This window comes from Rhinolophus sinicus, chromosome 4 (genome assembly GCF_057876585.1).
Source record: "Rhinolophus sinicus isolate RSI-liver-muscle chromosome 4, RSI-T2T, whole genome shotgun sequence".
NCBI classification, from domain to species: Eukaryota; Metazoa; Chordata; class Mammalia; order Chiroptera; family Rhinolophidae; genus Rhinolophus; species Rhinolophus sinicus.
Genome location: NC_142504.1, coordinates 85,794,032 through 85,818,037, shown reverse-complemented (window position 1 = coordinate 85,818,037; position 24,006 = coordinate 85,794,032). Strand labels below are relative to the sequence as shown.

General features: G+C 33.1%; 1 protein-coding gene across 1 annotated transcript in view; it reads left to right on the top strand.

The window, feature by feature from the left end:
• The window catches only part of CCDC178 (coiled-coil domain containing 178), a 325,057-nt gene that overhangs the window by 274,600 nt on the left and 26,451 nt on the right, over positions 1–24,006 (top strand). Inside the window, exon 19 of the mRNA XM_088797614.1 lies at positions 15,418–15,552. Within this exon, the coding sequence (XP_088653740.1) occupies positions 15,418–15,552 (135 nt within the window). The remainder of the gene's footprint in view (positions 1–15,417; positions 15,553–24,006) is intronic.

The following is a 24,006-nucleotide window of genomic DNA, read 5'->3' as shown; positions in this document are numbered from 1 at the left end:
TGTAGAGATGTCTGTTTTGAAGATAAATTTTAAGAGACATAATTTTGGGGGCTGTAGTTTAAATTATGAGATCATTCATGTAGAGTATAGAGAAGAGAATTAAGGACAGAGTCTTAGGAGTCCCTGATGTTTAGTGGTAGCAAAGGGAGAATAACAAGCAAATGAGACTAAAAAGGAAGTCTAGAAAATAGAGGAAAACCAAATATAAAATCAAAGAAAGAAATAGTTCCAAGAAGTAATGAGGGTTTATGCATATCAGATGTTGCAGGTGATCTTTGCTAGAGCCATGTCAGTGGAGTGGTAGGAGAAGTCTGAAGAGTGAAATGAGTGGAAGAAATGCAGAGGAAAGAGGAGATAAGAGCTTTTCAAATTCCTGGGAGTGCCAAGTGACCATGTATCCTGCTGACAATCGAGTTTAGTATTATTACACTGTTCCTTAGATGAGTCAGTTAAGGTTCAAATGACTCTGTTACCCAAAGTTGCACTAGTACCTGTCTGCTTGAATTTTCAAATATCCAATGATCCTTCCAGGACTACCACCAGAAACTTCCAGAATGTGGCAGAATATGTATAATTTCCTTACTATGAATTACTCTCATTTCATTTGTATTAATCATTGCCACCAGTGTTCTTTTTAGATTCTTTGAGTATCATGGAATTTAGTTCATAATGTTTGCTAAAAGAATGGGATTTGTAAATGATAACTAAAAAGCATTGTTTTATTATTATATGCCTTTGATAATATGTGTTTACCTGTATTCAGTTATAACTCTGGTTCAAGCCAACAAATGGGTTAGTAAATTTTTGGAATCTATGACAATTTGCACTATTTTGCAGAATTTCTTATTGTCAAAATTTTTGTAGCCCCAGAGCAATTCTAGATCAGTAACAAGAAGGTAGGATGAGAATAAAATCATATGACTTTTGCATTCTAGCTGTAGTTCATAAAGAAGAATTTCTTTCCTGTCTAACCTCTGACTTCTTATAGCTGTAGATTAGTTTCTTTCTGTCCCAGGCTCTGCTGCATACATGATTGTGTTGCACATTTTCTTTATACTTACAGTTGAATTTTTGCAAATAGTGTAAAACAAATAATTTCAGAAGCATGTTTATTTGTGTGTAAAAGAAATAAAGATGTTGGAGTATTTATAATAAAACTTGATGTATTTAAAATAGTAATACACTATATTTCTTCTTGCAAATTCTAAGTAAACTGATGAGCTCTATAATTAGTCATTTTTAATACAGTGTTTTTTAATGTGAATTAATTTTAGGTAAATGTGATTTTTAAAGTGTTTAAAGTATTCCTCTGATTCATTTGCACTGAAACAAATGGATCTTATAAGACTGTATAGATGCACTGTGAATAATCAAAGAAAATTATTCAACTATAGCTCATAAATGAACACTGAAAGATCCAGCTTAGGTCATTCATTTGGCGGCATTATCAAATCAACGGATTTCATCACTCTTGGGCAAATGATTGACAGACAAACACGGAAGTGGATAGCTTAAAAATATGTTTATATCTAAAAATAGTGACAAAATAACATTTTGTTTTTAGCTTTCATGTAATTGCATTTTCAACTTTTTTCATAATCATTAATAATCTGAGTTGACTGTGGATGGATGAAATTTGTTTCTATTTTTATAATTCGATCCCAATTATTGTTTACCCAGGTAAACATAAAATGTAAGAGTGATATTATTTATTATTCTGGAGATAAATTCTCATCCATTTTAATGTATTTCAGAAGATATATTGTTGTTCTTAGTCATATATAGATTTCTTAGTCATGACCCATTTCTTTAGTTAGGGCATTTTATTTTTGTTCTTTCCAAATTCTTATTGATCACTTTTATTATTTTACTAAAGTTTAAAGGCATAAAAGTAATACTACTGTATCCTTTCAAGTCAGAACACATGGCAAAAGCCCTAACACCCCCCCCAAGCTCCAAAAAACAAACTGAACAAAATATTTTCATCACCCAAATTCTTAAATTCCCTTGAGGAAATATATCAGACTGCATGAAAATAAAAACAAAAACAAACAACAAAAAAACTGACCAAATTCAATAAACTACCCTATTTGAATATTGCAAATAGGCAAATATTATTGAAGATCAAAAGATGAAAGACATCTTTAGGAAAAGTATGTAGGAGTCAGGAGGAGGGATGAAAATAAGCCAAATGGTTGAAAAAAATAATTTAAATCCTAGGGATCTGTCCAAAAGGTACTGCCCTAAGGAAGTATAAGGTTGACACTAAAATGTGTGCTAAAGTCTGTTTTGTTTTGTTTTATTAAAATTTATTGGTGTGACAATGGTTACTAAAATTACGTAGGTTTCAAGTGTACACTTCTGTAATACATCATCTATGTAACACATTGTGTATTCACCACCCAGAGTCAGTTCTCCTTCCAGCACCGCATATTTGACCCCATTTATCCTCATCTACCACCCTCCTCCCCCCTTAGTCTCTGGTAACCACTAAACTATTCTCTGTGTCTATGAGTTTTTGTTTCTTTGTTTGTCTTGTTACTTTGTTGCTTTCAGTTTTATATCCCACATATCAGTGAAATCATATGGTTCTTGATCGTTTTTCTGTCTGACTTATTTCTCTTAACATAATGATCTCAAGATCCATCCATGTTGTCACAAATGGCACTATTCCATCTTTTCTTATGGCAGAGTAGTATAGCATTGTGTATATATACCACATCTTCTTTATCCAATCATCTTTTGAAGAACACTTTAGTTTCCATGTCTTGGCCACCATAAATAAAGCTGCATTGAACTTTGGAGCACATATATCTTTACGGATAAATGTTTTCAGATTTTTTGGGTAGATACCAAGGAGAAGGATGGCAGGTAATTCTACTCTTAATTTTTGGGGGAACCTCCACACTGCCTTCCATAGAAGCTGTACCAATCTGCATTCCCACCAACAGTGTATGAAGGTTCCTTTTTCTCCACAGACTCTCCAACATTTGTTATTATTTGTCTTGTTGATGATAGCCATTCTAAGCGGTGTGAGGTGATACCTTGTTGTGGTTTTTATCTGCCTTTCTCTAATGATTAGTGAGGTTGAGCATTTTTTCATATGTCTATTGGCCATCTGTATGTCCTCTTTGGAGAAATGTCTACTTAGTTCTTCTGCCAATTTTTTAATTGGATTGTTTTGTTGTTGTTGAGTTGTGTGAGTTCCTTATATATTTTGGATATTAGCTCCTTATTGGAGGCATTATTTGCCAATATCTTCTCCCCATTTTCAACGTTTTAAAAACAAATATTTATTTGAGCAATGTTAGACATTCTTCTAGTGAGGATAATTTCTATTATTGAATTTCAAAAGTTGTTTTATTTTTGACTTAACATTTTTAATTGACAGATAATAATTTTAGGATTAAGAATATACTTTTATTCATTTATTTTTCAACCATTCATGGGATTTGTGTGTAAAATTTAGTAATTTAAGTGAACGAAATATCTAAACTATTATCTGTAAACTTTTAAAATCAAGTAGCCATCAGAATGTAGTAATTTTATTCTAGAATCAGATACCTATCAAACGAGAAAGTTTGTGATTTTGCAGCTTATTACTACTATTAAGTATGTAAAAAATATTAGATTAGTTATTCTATTAAATGTCATTGTATGTGTTATAATTGTAAAGTATACAAAAGAAATAATTTACATATTCATATAAAGGGATAGACTCGGTCTTTATTCACTACAAGAATTAGTAATATCTGTTATGGATCACCTATCTTTCTGTCACTCCCTCAGAGTTTTTATATATATCAGCAGAGTCAAAATACAGAATTTTAAAATGTATTATTTATTTTTCAATTACAGTTAACATACAATATTTTTATTAGCTTCAGGTGTACAACACAGTGATTAGACATTTGTATAACTTACAAGGTGTTCACCCCACTATATCCAGTACCCATCTGACACCATACATAGTAATTACAATACTACTGACTATATTCCTCATGCTATATTCTACATCCCCAAGACTATTTTGTAACTACCATTTTGTACCTCTTACTCCCCTCCCCCTTTAACCTATCTCCCACTCCCACATCTGGCAACCATCAAAATGCTCTCTATATCTATGAGCTTGTTTCTGTTTTCTTTGTTCATTTATCCTGTTCTCTAGATTACACAAATAAGTGAAATCAATCATAGGACTTTTGTCTGTTTGTCTGATTTACTCCATTCAGAACAATAGCCTATAGGTGCATCCATGTTGTTGCACATGGAAAGATTCCATTCCTTTTTTATGGCTAAGTAATATTCCATTGTATATATGTACCACTTTATCCATTCATGCATTCTGGGACATCCAGGTTTCTTCCATATCTTATCTACTATAAATAATGCTGCAATGAACATATGGATGCACATATCCCTTCCAAGTATTGTTTTGGGTTTCTTCAGATAAATACACAGAAGTGGGATTACTGGGTCCTTCTTTATCTATTATTATAGCTTTTATTTTAAAGTCTGTTTTGTCTGGTATAAGCATTGCTACTCCAGCTTTTTTTCGTTTGTTTCCTTTTTCATGACACATCTTCTCCATTCCTTCACTTTTAATCTGTGTGTGTCTTTTGCTCTGAAGTACATCTTTTGTAGGCTGCATAAGGATCTCGTTTTCTTATCCATTCAGCCACCCTATCTTTTCATTTCCTTAAAGTCTAGTTCCAGATTTGGCAATGCATGAGAGTTTTGTTGTTGTTGTTGTTGTTGTTGTCATTGTTGTTGTTTAGTATACCTAAGCAATTGAGAAAAGACATTTCTAGAAATGAGCTATGTGATCTTTAACACCTGTCTGTGGGACAGATTTGATAATGAAGAAATATCTCATTACTTTTGAGATTTGTATATTGTGCATGTGTAGCTTGGTAACTATAAGTACTATAAAAAGATCAGTATTAACTAGATTTTGTATATCTGTCATTCCCACAGTGACAAAAATCTGTGGAGTAGTTTATAATTGCTATTGTTTGGGTTATCACAATAAATAGAACTGATAAGGCTTATGCTATTTGCCTTGTGAGCTGCACTTCACATCACTCTGTTGAATTAAAATTACATGCACATATCTACACTTACCAGTTTTATCTATCTGTCAGAAATAGAGAAAGGCAGTCTGCTTTCAGTATGTGAAACCTTATAACATGCAGGTCAGAAATTATAATCATGATTTTAATATTCTAGTGCAAATGAATGACTATATGTGTGTTTCTGTTATTTATCATCTAAAATATATTCCTACATGAAAATACTGTTATTTTTCCCATGTGACCTTTATCATATTTTGTCAAAGCTTTAAATAGGATTTTAGTTGGATTATCTAAAGTACAAATGCAGATCTGTAGAATACAGCAGATATTTTTTCTCTCCTTTGTCAAATACACATGATTTTTTTCTTAGAGCTGCTTCTACAGTTGTACTGTTTGTTTGACTATGTTTCTGGATAGGAAATACAAGTAGATTATCTGAACTGCTTTGATTTTCTCTCAAAGTAAAAATTCTTCATAATATTTTTACTCTTAGGCCACAGGCTTCTCACTTATGAAATTCCAAGCTCACTAACAGTCACATCAAATGAGGTTTTAAACTTTCACATACCTGTGATGAGTTAATCCATGCATACACAAGGTACTTCCTTTAGAACTCCTGTAACCTCTAACAATTGTCACACATCATCAGCACCACATACCCACTCCCAATTTCCACCCCAGTGTACTGTGAAGTGATTTTTACTTACAGAATTTGGAATATTTCACATCTGTCATTTTTTTCTACATGTTGTGTTAATGAAGGTTGTTTTTTGCACTAATTATGTTAATTTCTTGTTTGAATGTTGCATTTAATGGATTTTTCATGTTGTATGCTTAAAAATTCTGTGTTCTTTTAAACTACTATCCAGTTTTTGGAGGAAAATATTTTTCCTCCAAAAAAGTATAAATGATGTTAAAAAAAATTATCTCATGTAGTCAACTCTTTATCAGTTGTATGTTTTGATTAATCCAGTGATGGACAAATCATTATGCATAGATGAAGAACTTTGAGTGTTGTCTATGAACTGTCAGTAGTCTAGTTAGTATTACCTTTGTATTTTAAGGGATTTCTGTGTTTTCATTATTGACTGATCTTTGTTTTCTGGGAAAACAATTATAGTTCATTCAGATAACTATACATATGGTATTTGTGTTTTAATTTAAAAGACTGTTATTATGTCTGAGTCTTATAAGCAGAAATTCATTATAAGGACACTTCTCATTTCCTTGAAATATCCCCTTTCCTTTTTCCAGGGTTCTTAAATTGCAAAAACCAGTTAAGTTATGTGCTTTGGAGAGTTAATTTTTGGCACCATATGTCTCTAAAAATGATTTAATTTTGTCAAAGCATGTTTTCCATGATATTTATGTTCTGTAATGAACAGAGACAATTTAAAGATTTTTTTAAAAGAAAAAACACTAATTTACTTTCAACACAGTAACATACAATGTGTGTATAAGCTTACAAAAATTTCTGTTTATTCATATTAATATATTTTTAATATCTGAGATCTGTTGCTACCTCTTAAATTTTTGACTTAGCAAAATGTCTTTACAATATTAACATGGCTGATATAAAAATGTTACTGCCATTTTTCTTATTAGGGATCTGATCTTACGATTTGATAATAGCTAGAACATTTAAATCACAAAAAAGAATTAATCATAGTTTAAGGAGTACTTTGAGAAATCATAAACAACTTTTCCAAACCTATATTAATCAATTTATGTATCCTTATGGTCTTTCAAACAGAAGTACCACCAATCCTCCCCTAATTCTAACAAATTCAATTCTTATGAAAATGTTATATATGTCTATTTTCACTTTAGTATAAAGTTATAAAGTTACTCAACAGCTATATTAATTATGGGAATGGATTGATAAGAAATATCAAAATACTTAGACAATTTATGAAGCAGCTGGAAGTAGTAAATCTTTTCTTATTGATGTGAACTCAGTATTTTGGGTAGTTCTCTTATAGGTAAGATCATGCTTAATTGATACATAACTAAAACCTTTACAAAAAAAAACATTTTTTTATATTTTATCAAACGGTGAAGTGTAATAGGATATTCCTAAAACCAGATTATAATAAATTTCCTAAAAGTAAATAATTCCAAGCCACAAAATAGGAGGATGCCTTTCTTGTCAGCTTAACCTAGATTTGTCTTTCTTAAATTGAAACAACTAAACATACTGTAAGTTACAGAGTTATATATAAGCTATAATTAAGTAAATGAGTTTTATAATAAATTCCTATATAACTTTACTGGCTTTATAAGTCTTGACATTTGCCATATTTGCTTTGGATGTTTAAACCAATATATGAGGGTGTGATCAAACAATATGGTGAATGTTTAAATTTAAAAGAAAATTACAATAAAAGACACATTGTCATTAATCTCCCTCAAAATATTCTCTCTATCTTCTAACACACTTATCCCATCATTCTTGCCACTTTCTGAAGCAGTTCTGGAAGTCCTCTTTTGTGAGTGTCTTTAGTTGTGCTGTCATGGCTGCTTCGATGTCCTGAATCATTTTGACTTTGGGGAAGAGCCAGAAGTCACACAGTGCCAAATCTGGTCAATAAGGTATGGGTGAGGACACACTATAATGTTTTTATTTGACAGAAATTGCCATTTACCAGAAGTGATGTGTGACACAGAGCACTGTCATGAGGTAGGACGATTTACAGCACACTTTAACACACCATCTCGCAACCATAGCTCACACTCGACTACATGCACCAAATAAGTTGAAACTTGTCACACACTGTTACTGAGGTTCAATATGCGCTTCCCATATTGAAGATCTCTTCCTTTCTGTTGGAAGGCACTTGGTAGTAGCATTCACCTTATTTTGTGATCATAATGGAAGGACTCCATGTCACACATTGCTTATGGTATGGTAACTTCTATCAAATAAAAAATTACGGTGTGTCCTCATCCGCTTTATTTACCCTATCTGGTATCATGCAACTTCTGGCTCTTCCCCAAAGCCAAAATGATTCAGGATATCGAGGCAGCCACGACAGCACAACTAAAGACACTCACTAAAGAGAAGTTCCAAGCTGCTTCAGAAAGTGGCAAGAATGATGGGATAAGTGTGTTCCAAGCAAGGGGGAGTATTTTGAGGTGGATTAATGGCAATGTGTCTTTTACTGTAGTAAATATGTTTTTATTTGAACATTCACCATACTGTTTGACCACACCTCGTAGGTACACTCAAAACCCTCTGTCTGTCTATTCCTAATATTATTTCCCTCCTCCTTTCTCAGAGTTAACCATTAACTAGCTTTCTTTTAGTGTTTATAATCCCATCTGTGTTTTTAATACTATTTTTATGATCTATATGTCACATTGTATGCTCACCACCCAGAGTCAATTCTCCTTCCATCACCATATATTTGACACCCTTTACCCTCTTCTACCATAGTGTATTTATTTTAAATGTTAGGGCTTAGGGTATGAATATATCACAATGTATTCTTTCATTATTCAAATGTAGACAATTAGATTGTTTCAAAAAATGTTCACCATTTCAAGCAAAGCTGTAAATGAACATTATTTTATATGTTTCCTTGAGAACATATTATTACCATTTTTCGAGAGCAGTATCTCTCAGACTTTAGCATGCATTGTATCACCTGTATGTCTCATTAAAACACAAACTGCTGAGCCCCAGAGTTTCTGATTTAGTAGGTCTGAATGCCTGTATTTTTTATCAAGTTCTAGGGTGATACTGATCTTGCTGCTCTTGAGAACCACTGGTCTAGAATTTCAGTATAATTGCTTGATCAAAGGGAAAATACCTTCAACTTCAGTAGGTAATGGCAAATTGTTCTCCAAAGGCTTTGTGTCAAATCATATACAATGAACATTGTTTGAAAGTTCAGTGTTTTCCCCCCATATCTTTACCAACAATTGGTATGGACAGTTTATTTTCAGTAAGTAATTGCCGATCTGATGAGTGTGAAGTATATTTATTTGTATACTACTATTGAAATTGATCATGTTTTTACATGTTTACAGACCAAATAGCTTTCGTTTTCTTTGAATTGCCTTTGTGATTCATTTGCCCAGTTTGTTTTTTTTTGGGGGGGGGAGGTGAGGGGGGAGGTGGGGGTGGAGGGTATATTGTTTATATTTTTCCTTATTGATTTATAGTGTCTCTTTCTATGCTGAAGAAATTAATTCTTGTCATCTATAAGTGTTGTTAATATCTTTTCTAAACCTCTGGCTTATTTTGTTACCCCGTTTAATTTTTTTTAAATTTCAATATAATTAAATTTGTTAATTCTTTCCTTTGCAATTTATTATTTAAATATTTTGTTTAAAAGTCCTTTCCCTCCTAAACATCATAAATTTATTTCATCACATTTTCTTCCAAAAAATTTAAAGTTTAGCTTTTCTCATTTTTAGTCCACCTTACTTTTATTTTAGTGTATATTGTGAGTTAAGGATCTAATTTTATTTTAGATCCACTGATTTAAATGCTATCTCTGTGATATTTCCAATTTCTGTATTTTATTTGAATGTCTCTCTTTTTCAGCTCCCTTTTCTGATCCATTCCAGTGCTTTATGGCCAGTTTTACATATTGCATGTCAATTCTTTGAACTTCTTCTCCTATTTCGTAATTGCCTTAGCTATTCCCAATTCTGTGTTCTTCCATATGAATTTTAGATCAAGTTCCATGAAACCAGATGAGATTGTAGACCGCTTCATGAAAAATTGATGTGCTCTTGACACTTTTTTCTTACTTGTGGACATATCTATCCATTTATTCAGACCTTACTTTATATTTTTCCAAAATGTTTTTTTTTAACTTTATAAAATCCTGCATATTCTTTAATTGATTGAAACCTAGGTAACTTACATTTCATGTTGTGATTATGAATGGCATTTTAAAAATTATAATTCAAAGTTGGTGATCACTGGTTATTTTAAATATTATTAGTGTAGTTAAATTTGATCTTGTAGGCAAAAAATTTTCTAGATTCTCATTACCTCCTGTTGTTGCTTTGTAGAACCTCTTGAATGCAGACATTCTTCCTAACTCTTATAACTATCTTTTTCCTTTTTATTTTCTTGTTACTTTAGCCAGTATTGGCAATAAAATGTTAAATAGATGTGTTGATTCCTGATATCTTTACTTTATTTGTCCTGGCATGCATGGGAATTCTTCTAAAGTGTCTCTACTTAGTACAATATTTATGGGAAATTTTGGTTTATACCCTTTATCAGATTAAAGAAATTTTTATCTGTTCTTACTTCTGGTTTGCCAAGATAATTTTTTCATTGTTAATTTTGTTCAGTGTTGATTCATATCACCTTCTTCTGGGGATGATCATATTTTCTTTAATATATTGATGTGTTACGTGAAAATCCTTGTTGATAATGATTTTTTTTTAATTTCTGCGACTATTAAATTATAGTTCCTTTGCACCGTCTTCAATTAAAATAATGAGCTCTTAGATGGTACAAACTACATTTCATCAATCAATAAGTATTTATTAATCACCTTCTTATTACTAATAAATCATTTTCAGTTTCAGTCTTAAACAAAACAATGAATTAGGAGAGCACTTTTACTTTCCAGTTAGAAAATATGGATGGTGAGTTATTTCCTTGAGAGGCAAAGAGAGAAGAGAGGAAAAAAGTTAAGAATCGGTTGTTAGCCATTGCTGCATAACAAGTTGTCCCAAACTTTAGCAGCTTAAACCAGCAAACATTTACTTCCTCACAAAGTTTCTGAGGGTCAACCATCAGGAGCTGCTTAGCTGGGTGATTCTGACTCAGGGTCTCTCATAAAACTGCACTCCAATTGCTGGTCAAGGTAGCAGCCATCTGAAGAGGCTGGAGAATCTGCTTCCAAGATCACTCACAGCGCTGTTGGGGGAAAAGAAGAAAAAACAAACTTCAGTTTCCCACCATGTGGGTCTTTCCAGAGAGCTGTTCACACGACATCGGACCTGACTTCCCCTAGATCAGTTGATCTGACAGAATTAGAAAGCGAGAAAGCCCAGGAGAGAGGCCACCATTTTGTGTGCGTGCGTGCGTGTGTGTGTTTCTTGAAAGTGACGTAATATCACTTCTGCCATATTCTGTTCTTTATGAGAGTCAGTAAGTCCAGCCCCCAGTCAAGGGGAAGGGAATTCTGCTTCACTTCTTAAAGGAAGGGATATCAAATGAGTTGAGGACCTATTTTTAAAATCATACCTATGAACACTTTTTTTCTCAGACACAGTAAATAACAAATATACTTCAACTCTACTTCACCCGATTCCTCTACAATGTGCCCCAATGTCCCCTTTCAGCTACACATAGTAAGGCTTTACTTTATTCTTGTGTCCTCCATAATGTATACCAGACAATTGTATGCTCCACCCTCACCCTAGAAAATAGCGAAAAAGGAGATGCTTTGAAATTTCTGATTTTTAATGGTGAGAACATGGGAAGGGTGTAAGGCAATATTGTGGTAGTAATATGGTTATGGTTAAACCTGAATGCTTTTGAAAACTGTAATTGGAACATCAAATGGTGTTGTTTTATTGCATGACATCAATAAAATAATATAAATCTAAATTTATATAATTAGAGGTTTTGTGTGTCATAATATATGCATTATCACATTTAGTATTAAATCCAGTTTTATGTGATACATAAGAGTTAGCAATTGTCATGAATTTATACAGGTGATCAAAATAACTTGGATTAAAAACAGAATCTATAGAATTTAATGTGTTAAAATAGGAAATGGAGGATCTTTCGTTTTTGAAAATGACAACAGTAATTTACACTATTTTACTGTCAAAGAGTATCAAGCATCAAAATCTTAAAATCTTAAAAAATGTCATGGGAGCCTAATCAAAGTTGAACATAATGTATTTTTCCAAATGTATAAACGTATATTGTATACAGTGCTCACAAATGTACACTGTATGAAATGCTCACATTGACACAAAATCGCCAATTTTGTATCTCAATACACCATGTCAAAATGGACATGGATTGATTTTTCTCTTCATGAATAGGTACATAGTGATCATTATCTCAAAAGAAGTATCAGTGAATTCCATCTTTGGGCTTCCTTCAACAAAGAACTCACAAAACAAGTACTAGAGCCAAGCTTAGCAAGTCTACTACAAATTCAGACAGATCAGAAAACTCTTCCAATTCCTTTTCACTATTTTAAATGGCTCAGAGTACACACTAGCTGTTCCCCTATCCAGCTTTCCTCATACAGCTGAATATCCTCACTTCCTCTTTCATAGAAGAAAATTGAAGGCTATGGAATTGAGGATATTTTTTTCCAAAATGACTCTTTTCCTGTTCTAATATGCTTCTCTTTAGTTCTATGAGAATATATTCATTCTCTTACAAAATTCTTGCAATATTTGTTTGGGGCTAAACAGCAGCCCAATTCATCTGTCAATGGCTCTAAATTCCACTCGTACTTCTTAGTACATGGCAAGTCCTCGAAATGCCCTTGCTATTTTCCCATCCAGTGTTTTTGTGTCCTTCAGTGACCCTTTGTGTTTCTCTACCACTGCCTCTCTCATTCCACCTCACCGTCCCTAAAATCTGAATCAGAGGACAGGGATGTAATCATTTCAGGAATAAATGAGTACATTTCAAGAATATAATCATTGGGATGTTTCTTTCTGGAAATACTGGGCTAACTGAGATTGAAGAGATCAAAAACCACTCCAATTCCTTTGGTTTTCCAACCTAAATTCTGCCATCACCTGAAGGACTTTGCCACTCACAACATAACTCTCTCTCTTTTTCTTCAGTTTTTTCTTTATATATGTTTGTGTTCTTTCCATTATTTGGTCTGTTTTTCTCTTCTCCCATTATTTGCTAAGTTCCTGAAAGTCTCATTCACTTCTTCACTTTTGCCACTAAAATTTTACCAGTTCACTTATTGAGTTATTTTTAATAACTATTTATTGAGTCATCATTGTCTGCTGCCATCTTTTAAATGGGCTTTTATTATAAACACTGCCCCAAAATAGTTGTCATCATGGCTAACTCTTAGATTAAATCAACTGTCCCTCCAAGCATCTTAAATAGTTTCTCTACATATTATTGCAGATCATCTTTTGTCTTTAGTATACATATGTATGTATGTGTGTATATGTGACTTTTATAGGATATCGATTCTTTTCTCCTTAAGAATTCCTTCAGTTTTTCCCATTCCTGTTTCTTTTTCCCAGAGGCCTATTAGCTATCGATTTTCCCAAGAAACTCTTGAGATATTACTATTTCTTAGTTGATACTTAAGGAACTTCTCTATTAAGTAGCTGCAGTTAACCCTTGTATATGGACTAATTTAAGGCCCCTGTGGCTAATTCAAGCTAGAATGCAGAAAACTGAATAAATGAGACTTACTGTATACAAATACTTCTCCTCATTCAAGATGTGAATGTGGGCGATGTTACTATTCAGTTGGTTGACAAGCTCCCCCCTGTATTACCTTCCACACATTGAAGAGCTTCCACTTGAAAATAGTATCTTTATTTCAAGGAATTCCTCTAAAACTCACCTTCCTGTTATTTGCCTGTTATCATATCTGTGGATACCATAATAACAGTATAATACATAGACTAAAGTATTCTAATATCTTAATGAGTATATCACGATAAAGCATAACCCTCCATTGGCTGTCAGAGTTGGCAGAAAAATATTTTAATATTATATTAAAAGTATTAAAATATTTTATATATTAAAATATTACAGAAATGAAATTAATATTGCCAATTTTTTTCTTCAAAAAGTGAAGTTACTCTTACATTCAATGGCCTAAATTATATGAAATGCCCGTAAACTAATTCCAGGTAATGTATTTCAGCATTTAGCAAGCTGAAATATCTATAGTTTTCAAGGTTATATTTTCTTCCTAAGTTAACCAATTGACCAAAAATAGAGGCTTGATTTTTCTGTGGATTTACATTAATAAGTATGTGTTGCTTATTACAATGCATAATGAAGATAATAACAATAAGCAATTCACATGCAACACCAGATAACTATTTTAAAGTTGTTATTTTTCAGTAAACTCTTTTACTGAAATAGGCATACAGAAAAGTTCACAAGTTACATATGCACTGTTTGATGAAGTTTCACAAAGGATCTCTTACATGTAACCTTGATATGAAATTTTTGGTGTTTTTTTTTTTTTTTCCATTCTACAAAATACACTAAAAAGAAATCAACATAAGTAATTATCCACATTTTCATAATCCAAAAGAGGTTTCAGTGATGGAATATATTATGTATAAATTTTAATATAGATTTTTACTATTAATTTGTATGAAGTTTATTTCTTTGGAAATAATTATAACAGTCCTGTATGGTGTGACTATGCTAACTGTTGAAGAACAAATGTACATTGTCTTGGTAACACTTTTTTTATTATTAAAGTTTATTGGGGTGACTATTGTTAGTAAAGTTACATAGATTTGAGGTATACACTTCTGTATTACATCATCTATAAGTCACATTGTGTGTTCACCACCCAGAGTCAGTTCTCCTTCCATCACCATATATTTGATACCCTAACACTTCTATTGTGTTTTTCTTTGGTTGGTTTTATATTAAACTTCTGAAAGGCATAGGATGCCTCATAGGAGAAGTCTTTCTTTTCCTGTATAGATTCAGTATTAAACATGTCACTACTGAATGTCGTATACACTGTAGTTTAGTGCAGTGAGATGTTTCCATGTCACATAGTCAGAGGGAGGTGGATTAATAGGGAGTTCTAGCTGGAAATTTCTTCCCTGTTATTGTTCTCCCTCAGCAGTTGATGGCTAAGTTAATTCTCTTTAGTTTTGTCATGCTCTAAAGCACACATTGCCAAGCAATGGTAAGCTTTATGAGGAAAAAAGAAGCAATGGTGTCCATCAAAGTCTTAAAGTTGCATTTTTAAACTTTGGCTTGATCTGATATGTCATTCAAAAAAGCTTTAAAAGATTATTTTTTTTAAAGAAAGGTTCAATATGTCCTGAGGCTATCGGTTTTGAGTTAAACTGGGTGAAGTAGAAATATTTTACTCATCAGCTTTGCAGTCACAGAGTTTGCCTCAGCTAGAACAAAACTGCTGAGGCATTTAGAGAAAATTAACCCCCCATCCTGGCGGCCAGATGTGACTGGTTTCTAATGAATGCACATGAGTGGGCTGAAAAATCAAAAGACTGTGAAATTCCTGTCAGGTCTGTACAGTGCAGAATGGGCTATTGACTGCTTTCTATATTTCCCTCCATCATTCTTCTTGAACACTGCCATTAATTTCCTCTCCTACTCTGACTTGTGTTTGTTCTCCCTCCCTCTTTCCTTTAGCTCTGTCAGCTGCAAAGAAGGATACACAAGGTGTGGCAGAAGTACTTCAAACTGGTGGTCCTCTACAGCCAGATGAGGCTGGCCAAGTTCCAGGCAGACTCTCAAGAGAGCATTCAGAAAATATTAGCTGTGCAGGTAGGTGATTGCAGGGAAGTAGGAAAGATCATTCTGATCTAGATTGAAAAGCAAATGATGGGTAGTGTGATGAAGCATTAAAACCATATCCCATCAGAGTTTTATAAATTTTTAACCTCTTTAATAAACTGGAATTGCATGAAGGATGAATTCAGTAAGTTAGCATACATACCATTCATACTTTGGGGGGAAAAAGAGAGTATTGGACTTATTTCTCACAAACCTCAGAATGAATTTTTATAAATACTTTTGATATAAACATATATTTTCAAATCTTCAGGCTTTGCAGTTGCCATTTGGCTGTTTCAAAAATACTGTCAACAGTTGCTTTGTGTTGCTTTTGTGTGAAATCTACTGCAGTGAGAATGACACTCTTACATTCTTTTTTTTTAACTCTTTTCTTTCCCCTTCCATTTTGCAAGAGGCTCAGCCCCTAAGAATATTTGTAGGTGACTTTATTTTTAAAATAAGCAATTTGGAATTATAAGTAGGCTTCCAGGTACGTGTGGAATTTTACTATTTGTTCCAGTAAAAATTTTCAGTGAATCAATTGTTTTTATTTTAAGACTTTGATCTACTCAAATCTGATTATTTTATTCTATTTTTTAAACAAACAAAGAGAAAATACTCTGATATATTTTAGAAACCCATGTGAAAATTACTATATTAAAATTACTTAAATATTTTACTATTTTATATTTATAATATTTTACTATTTGAGATGTTATATTATGAAACATGACCTCCTAAAAGAAAACACACACAACCTTGTTCTATTAAAAACCAAAAACTAGAAGTACCAGTTGTATATATATATATATATATATACACATATATATATGTATATATATATATATGTGTATATATATATATATACACACACATATATATGTATGTATATGTGTATATATGTATATATGACACATTCTTTAACACCATAATTTGCATTAATTTGCAGCATAAACAATGCATGCTGAACCTAAATAAACCAAATATTTTTCAATATATTTTAATTTCATGTGTGCTTTATGATGCTTTCACCACAATTTTGTAAAGCACTTTCAAAGATCTTTCAAATTGCATTTTTACTGGTGGCTATTTTTGCTGTTTTCTTCTGAGGATATATATATGTATGTATATATATCGGGAGTGCCAAAAAATGTATACAGTGGACACTTTGGTCAATGTTGCTCAAGCAGTATTTTGCCATATCAGAAGTGTCTGGACGCTGATGGTAACCACTTTGAGCACCTCTTGTAATTGCAAAAGTCAAACGTAACTTGCATTCATCTTTTGTTATCGGTATAGATTATTACAATTTTAATATAGTTCTTTTCCTTTCTTAAAATGCGTATGCATTTTTTGGCATCCTCTGTATATATATCCCCAATATATAAAGTATATGTACACACACACACACACACACACACACACACACAAGGCCTGTACAAACAACTCAGTAAGTTTTCATAACCTTGATATATCAGTGTCTCACAGCTGCGTTCATTATCATGTGTGGCGGTGTCTTGCTCAGTGACATTCATTATTATTGCATGTTTTTGTGTGCCGTCGTGAGAATGTCCGAGCTTGAATTAGAGCAATGAACAAACATTAAGTTTCTTGTTAAACTTGACAAGAGTGGAAATGAAATCAGGGCCATGTTAGTCCAAGTTTATGGGGATAATGCCATGAAGAAAACAGTGGTGTACAAATGGATTAAACATTTTTCTGAGGGGAGAGAACACATCACGATAAAGAGAGGTCAGGGCAGCCAGTAACGAAGAAAACATTGCAGAAATGTGTCGAATTGTGTGTCAAAATCATCTGCTACTGTGAGAAGCATGCCAGACCAAGTAAACATCAATAGAGAAAAAGTTAGGGAAATCTGAACTGAAAATCTTGGTATGAGAAAGGTGTGTGCAAAAATGGTCCCAAAGGAGCTGACCAATGAACAAAAGCAAAGGACAGTGGAAGTTTGCCAAGACCTTTTGGAGAGGCAAGACGATGTTTTGAGCCATGTTATCACTGGTGATGAAACATGGGTGTACCAACACGACCCTGAAACAAAGTGTCAAATTGCACAATGGAAGTCAGCCAATTCTCCACGACCAAAAAAGTTCTATCAGTCCAAATCAATGTTGCTAACCTTTTTTGATATCAGAGGGATTATTCATTATGAATTTGTACCAACTAGACAAACAGTTAACCCAGTTTATTATTTGGAAGTGCTGAAAAGGCCGCGTGAAAAAGTAAGACGGTCTGAACTTTTCGCCAACAATTCATGGCTCTTGCATCACAACAATGCATCAGCTCACACAGCACTGTCTTTGAGGGAGTTTTTAGCCAGTAAACAAATAACTGTATTGGAACACCCTCCCTACTCACCTGATCTGGCCACCAATGACTACTTTCTTTACCCAAAGATAAAGGAAATATTGAAAGGAAGACATTTTGGTGACATTCAGGAACATCAAGGGTAAGATGACGACAGTTCTGATGGCCATTCCAGAAAAAGAGTTCCAAAATTGCTTTGAAGGGTGGACTAGGTACTGGCTTTGGTGCATAGCTTCCCAAGGGGAGTACTTCAAAGGTGACCATAGTGATATTCAGCAATGAAGTATGTAGCACGTTTTCTAGGATGAGTTCGCGAACTTCATTGTCAGACCTCGTGTGTGTGTACTTTTTATAAGGATTCTATGGGAAATTGATTATAACAAAAAATGTTAAATAATAGGAGAACTTTAAAGTTTTGAAAAGTTAGTGCTTAAAAAGTGTAGGCTTAATAGAAATTCGTATGCAAACTTGAGTATAAATTACAACTGCAGTGTTTTAGAAGTCAAGAACATGTTTTGTTTAGTTCTTAAAAAGTCTGATATCATGTAGTACATTAAAAATTATGGACTGGCTATAACCTGTGATTTCCTTTTAAATACAGAGAGTGCCAAAAAAACTGTATACATATTTTAAGAAAGGAAAAAATTGCATTAAAATTGTAATAATATACACTGATAACAAGATGAATATAAGTCATGTGTATACATTTTTGGCACCCTCCAGTATTCAAAGGTAATCTGTGTGTTCTAATAATTGTCTTTGAAAAATCTCATATTTCTGTCTAAATGTAAACTCTCTTAAAAATCTGACACATGATAAATTCTCATTGTTAATTAGGGTATTTTGAAATATTGAAAATGTCAGTAGAAACTATTTGAATATTGGTAAAGTGAATTCTCAATCCATACTTTCAATAATCTTTATTCTAATTTTTTGTTAGAAATTCACCAATAAGTTCATTACCAAACTTGATTTTTAAATTACTTATTTTTATGACTGTTACATACAGTGGAAATGAAGGGATAGAAATTATAGTATAGTACCGACAGGAAGAGTCAAGTACTCAACTAGAGACAGCAGCAAGCCTGGGTTGTATTTGGGGCACTTGAGAAGCATAACTTGTTGTATCCTTTTCTTATCGACAGAAGATATCTTCAATTTAGAATATTTTGGCTTTTAATAAAAATGTGAAAATATTTTCAGGATCTTGCCATAAAACTATAGAAACACGTACAATCCTCTGAAAAATCAGATCCTGAACTTCAGTGTGGTACCTAACCCTGCTGTGCTCTCTGTGCATAACCACCACACCGCGGTTGCATTTGTAGCAGCTCATTCTTCCTACTTGTTGCTGTTCTCATCTTCCTAGAAGATTCTAAGCTCCTTCGGGCTTGTGTTTTAGGGTGTACGGTAGCAAGGCCACTAAGGAAATCTGAAAGTATCCCATGCCTATCTTGTTTTCACTTACTATATCCAATTAAAAAATAAAAACATGGTAGAGTGATTTAATATGTTTGCAGGGTGAGTCTGCAGATGTCATTCTCTACAGTTTGACTCAATGTGGCTAAAAATTGCCTAGCAGAGCAGATGCTTTTGCTCTCTTTCATATAATTTAGTAGCACATCGATATTGGGGAATTATTTAATGCTATTTAATATTTATTGCCTCTTTGGCATCTTATTTGGAAAAACACACTGGACATTAGCACATTATTTAGAGGAGAGAATGTGATGCATCTAGCTACACTGTGTAAATGAGATCTTAGACTGCATAAGCACATGTATTATGTCTGAGTAAAGGAAATGATAGGAGTCTCCTACTTTTTCAAAGGTTGAGTCCACCTACAGTATTTTAGACAAGTTTAGAAAGCATATTTGAAAGGCCATATTAATATATTAGAGAGCAGCAATATAAGAAAGATCAGGGAGAGGGAGAAATATACAACATTTAGAATGCTTAATTGTAAGGGGGGAAAAAAGACTTTGGAAGGACAAACATCTAAACGATAGCTAAGTAAAGGTCCATGCATACATACGAGGTCAAACAATTCACGAAAATGTTGCAAAGATGTTGCTAACCTTTTTTGATATCAGAGGGATTATTCATTATGAATGTGTACCAACTAGACAAATAGTTAACCCAGTTTACTATTTGGAAGTGCTGAAAATGCTGCATGAAAAACTTAGACTACCTGAACTTTTCGCCAACAATTCATGGCTCTTGCATCACGACCATACATCAGCTCACACAGCACTGTCTGTGAAGCAGTTTTTAGCCAGTAAACAAATGACTGTGTTGGAACACCCTCCCTACTCACCTCATCTGGCCCCCATTGATTTCTTTCTTTACCTGAAGGTAAAGGAAATATTGAAAGGAAGACATTTTGATGACATTCAGGACATCAAGGGTAATACGACAACACCTCTGATGGCCTTTCCAGAAAGAGTTCCAAAATTGCTTTGAAGGATGGACTAGGTCCTGGCATCGGTGCATAGCTTCCCAAGGGGAGTGCTTTGAAGGTGACTGTAGTGATATTCAAAAATGAGGTATATAGCACTTTTTCTAGGATGTGTTTGCGAACTTAATTGTCAGACCTCAGACATTGTTGAACTCCAGAGGGCAATACCTGCACCAGTGATGGATGAGTTTGGAAGGTGTGTTTGGGCTCAATGGAGTGCATATTCTAACAACTTTTGCTGGCCAGTCATGCAGTGTTGGTGCTCAAGCAGAAGTCACCGCAGTGGTTGAGGGACAGTGAATGACCAGAGAGCACCTCTTCAAGCAGCCCCAGTCCCAGAACATTCCTCTGACCTCCTCGCACAAATTTCTGTGTATGTGTCTTTATCTCCTCACTTACTAGAACATGAGCCTTCTCAGTTAAAAAGCATGTCTTGTTTGTTCATCTTTATCTCCATGGCACTAACTATAGTTCTCAAAACATAGGTACTCAAAAATATTTGTTGAGAGGATTGTTATGTGAGTTAGAGAATTGGTTTATTAAGATTGAGCGTGATAACTTCAAAGGTTCTTTCCAGCTCTAGGTGCCTACAATTCTGTAAGTTAATAAACAAAAGCATTCTTAAGGTATTTTACCAGAAACTTTGATAGTACAGAAGTAAGGCGCTTAATCATTTCTCTCTCTCTCTCTCTCTCTCTCTCTCTCTCTCTCTCTCTCTCTCTCTCTCTCTCTCTCACACTCACACACACACACACTCACTACATACAGGGACAGCCCAATTTTCTATATCTGGAAGAGAACTCTACAAATGTAAAGAAGCCAGAAAAAAACACAGGATAAAAGCATAAAATCACTTAACAATGTGGTATAAAAGAAAAACTCTGAGGCTATGTGATCTTTTTAAAGACAAGAAATTATAGGAATTTGGACTTTTAAAATATATACATTTAGAGATGTTATGGTTAACAAATAAAATTAAATGCTAAATCTTACTAGTTAATTCTAAATAGTAGAGAAAGTATTTTAATATAGTTGCCAATAATTTAAGAATTTCTACTAGAAGTCTAAAAATAAGATTTGACACTGCCAAACTACTAGAGAAAATACCATAAAAATTGGAAAAATTAATAAATGCAGGAAGGACAGGAAAAGTGTAAAAATGTATAAAATAAATTCAACCATATTAGTGATCATAATAACTGTATATGGTTTCATTACACAGTTTAAAGTACAGATTTACAGATTGGTCATACAAGCAAAATCCATTTCATTTAGAAGAGATGCACCTTAGACAAGTAGAAAGTGAACAAAACGTCCAGAAAAAAATAATAAGTTCTAATTTAAAAACCAGGGGAGTAGGCAGAGGAAGAGTGAGTCTTCAAGGCAAAAATAATTACAACATTCAAATATAGATATTTCCTATTCATAAAATATATAGCTTGTTAAAGTATGTCAATCATGAACTTAATGCACATGACAACATAATTTAAGAATCTGTAAAGTTAGAACTGATCGAAAGCCAGAGAAAATGTTAAAACTTTACAATCACAATGGGAAATACTAGCACATCTCCTTGAACTTTTAAAAAATCAAAATAAAAGAGCATCACATATCAAAGCCTGTGAGTTTTTACTCAACTATGAAGAACTTCAACTTCAGCAAACACATTAATGTAATTTGATATAATGAGAGATTAGAGGAGAAAGACTATATGTGATTACTCTGTATGTTCTAGAACAATTTGCTAACAAGAGCAACATACTTTAAGTCACAAAATAGTTTAGAACAAAACTCCTTTAACTTGATAACATATACTAAATGATAAATTACCAGAAGCATTTTATTAAAATTAGGGTAAAAATAAGGAATCCTGCTATCATCATTACTGTGCATCACTGCACTGAAGCCTTAGCAGTAAGTCATGAAAAATGATTAAGAGGTACAGATACTGTGGGGGAAAATGGCAAAACTATCATTATTATCTGACAACATGGTGCTTCTCTTACAAAATCTAGGAAAATCAACCAGAAAAGCATTAGAATTAATGACAGTTACTTAAAATGGCAACCTGAAGTATAAAGATTCTAAGAATAAACCTGATAGATCAATTTTTTTTTTGGAGAGAGCTACTAAACAATAATGAAAAGATACATGCAAAAACCTAAATAAAATTAAATATGTATCATTTTTATGAATGAGAAGATTATACATATTGGAAAGATGCCAATTTTTAAAAATCTCAACATTTGAAAAATTTGTAAATTCAAAACAATCATACTCAAAATCCAGATAGAATTTTTCAGTGAAGCTTGAAAAGGTTTTTATAAATGCATTTGGAAGATAAAAATCCACAAGTATAGCGCTGACATTTTTTTAAAAGAAAATTTGTTTTTAGGTTGGGGTCAGGAACTTTGGACACTGGGTATCAAAACATATCAGAAAGCTATATTAATGAAATTAAAACAGCATAATATTGATTCAGGAATAGATAAAAGGATCTATAAAACAGAGTAGAACCATTTGTAAATTTTTTCTTTGCAGGGTCAGATAGTAAATATTTTTAGATTTGCAGGACATACATTCTCTGTTGTAACTTCTCAACTCTGCTTTGTAACAGGAAAGCAGCCTTAGAAAATAGTATATGAATGGATCTAACTGTGCTGCAATAAAATTTGATTTACAAAACTGGCAGCAGGCTTGAAGTTGCTCATTGAAATAGGGAATCCAGGAATGCCCCACACATATTTGGAATTTAGAATATAATGAGAGTAGGATTTCAAATTGTGTATGAGGTTGCACTACTCACTAGTCAGTTATCTCAGGGATACTAATATATATCTAAGCGGTAGAGTAAAATAGATTATTTTATATATTTATAAAGATTATAGAATAATTATTAAAAATCCACAAAATATTTTTTAAAAATATAAGATAATGAATGGTAGGAAAGCCCTTCTTAAATGAGGGGAGAAAACCATTAAGAAAAATACTGTTAGATTGCATAAAAATAAAAACCTTTTCATGAAAAAAGATACAATAATCAACAAAACGAACAAAATTATTTACCCTCACGAATTTACATTTCAATGGGTAAAATAAGACAGTAAACAAACAAGTCAAAGTTATAGTAGTGCTATGTGCTAAGAAAAAATAAAACAGGGAAGGGGCATATGAAATGACAGGAGAGGTAGTGAAATGCATTTTGGCAAGGCATTTTGCTTAATTATTTGTGTAAATAAATAAATCGTTCAGAATAGTTTAAAGAGTAAATCTTTGATATTGTTGTTGTGTAGTCCCTAGTTTTGCGTTGAACTGAAAATAGAGATTTAACAACTCTGAATACTGGAGTTTGAGTTTCGGACTAGGCTAGTTGGAGAGTTGGTTGGTTGCTTGTTTGGTGGTATCACCTGGGATGTGGAATAGGTATAAACAGCACCAACCCAAGACTTGCTGTAAAGAATTAGATGAGATGATGTGTGTGATGTGCCCTGCACCGGTAAACAATTTACAACCTTAATTCAGTTTCTTCTCTTTTTCCCCTGATACTGTTGTAAAATGATGATGAGAATATAACAACTTCTTGCCAAACATTGCCCCAATTAATTAATCACAGAAGCATTTATAGCTTCCAATCTTTCTACCTTCAGGAATTTGCAATTCCA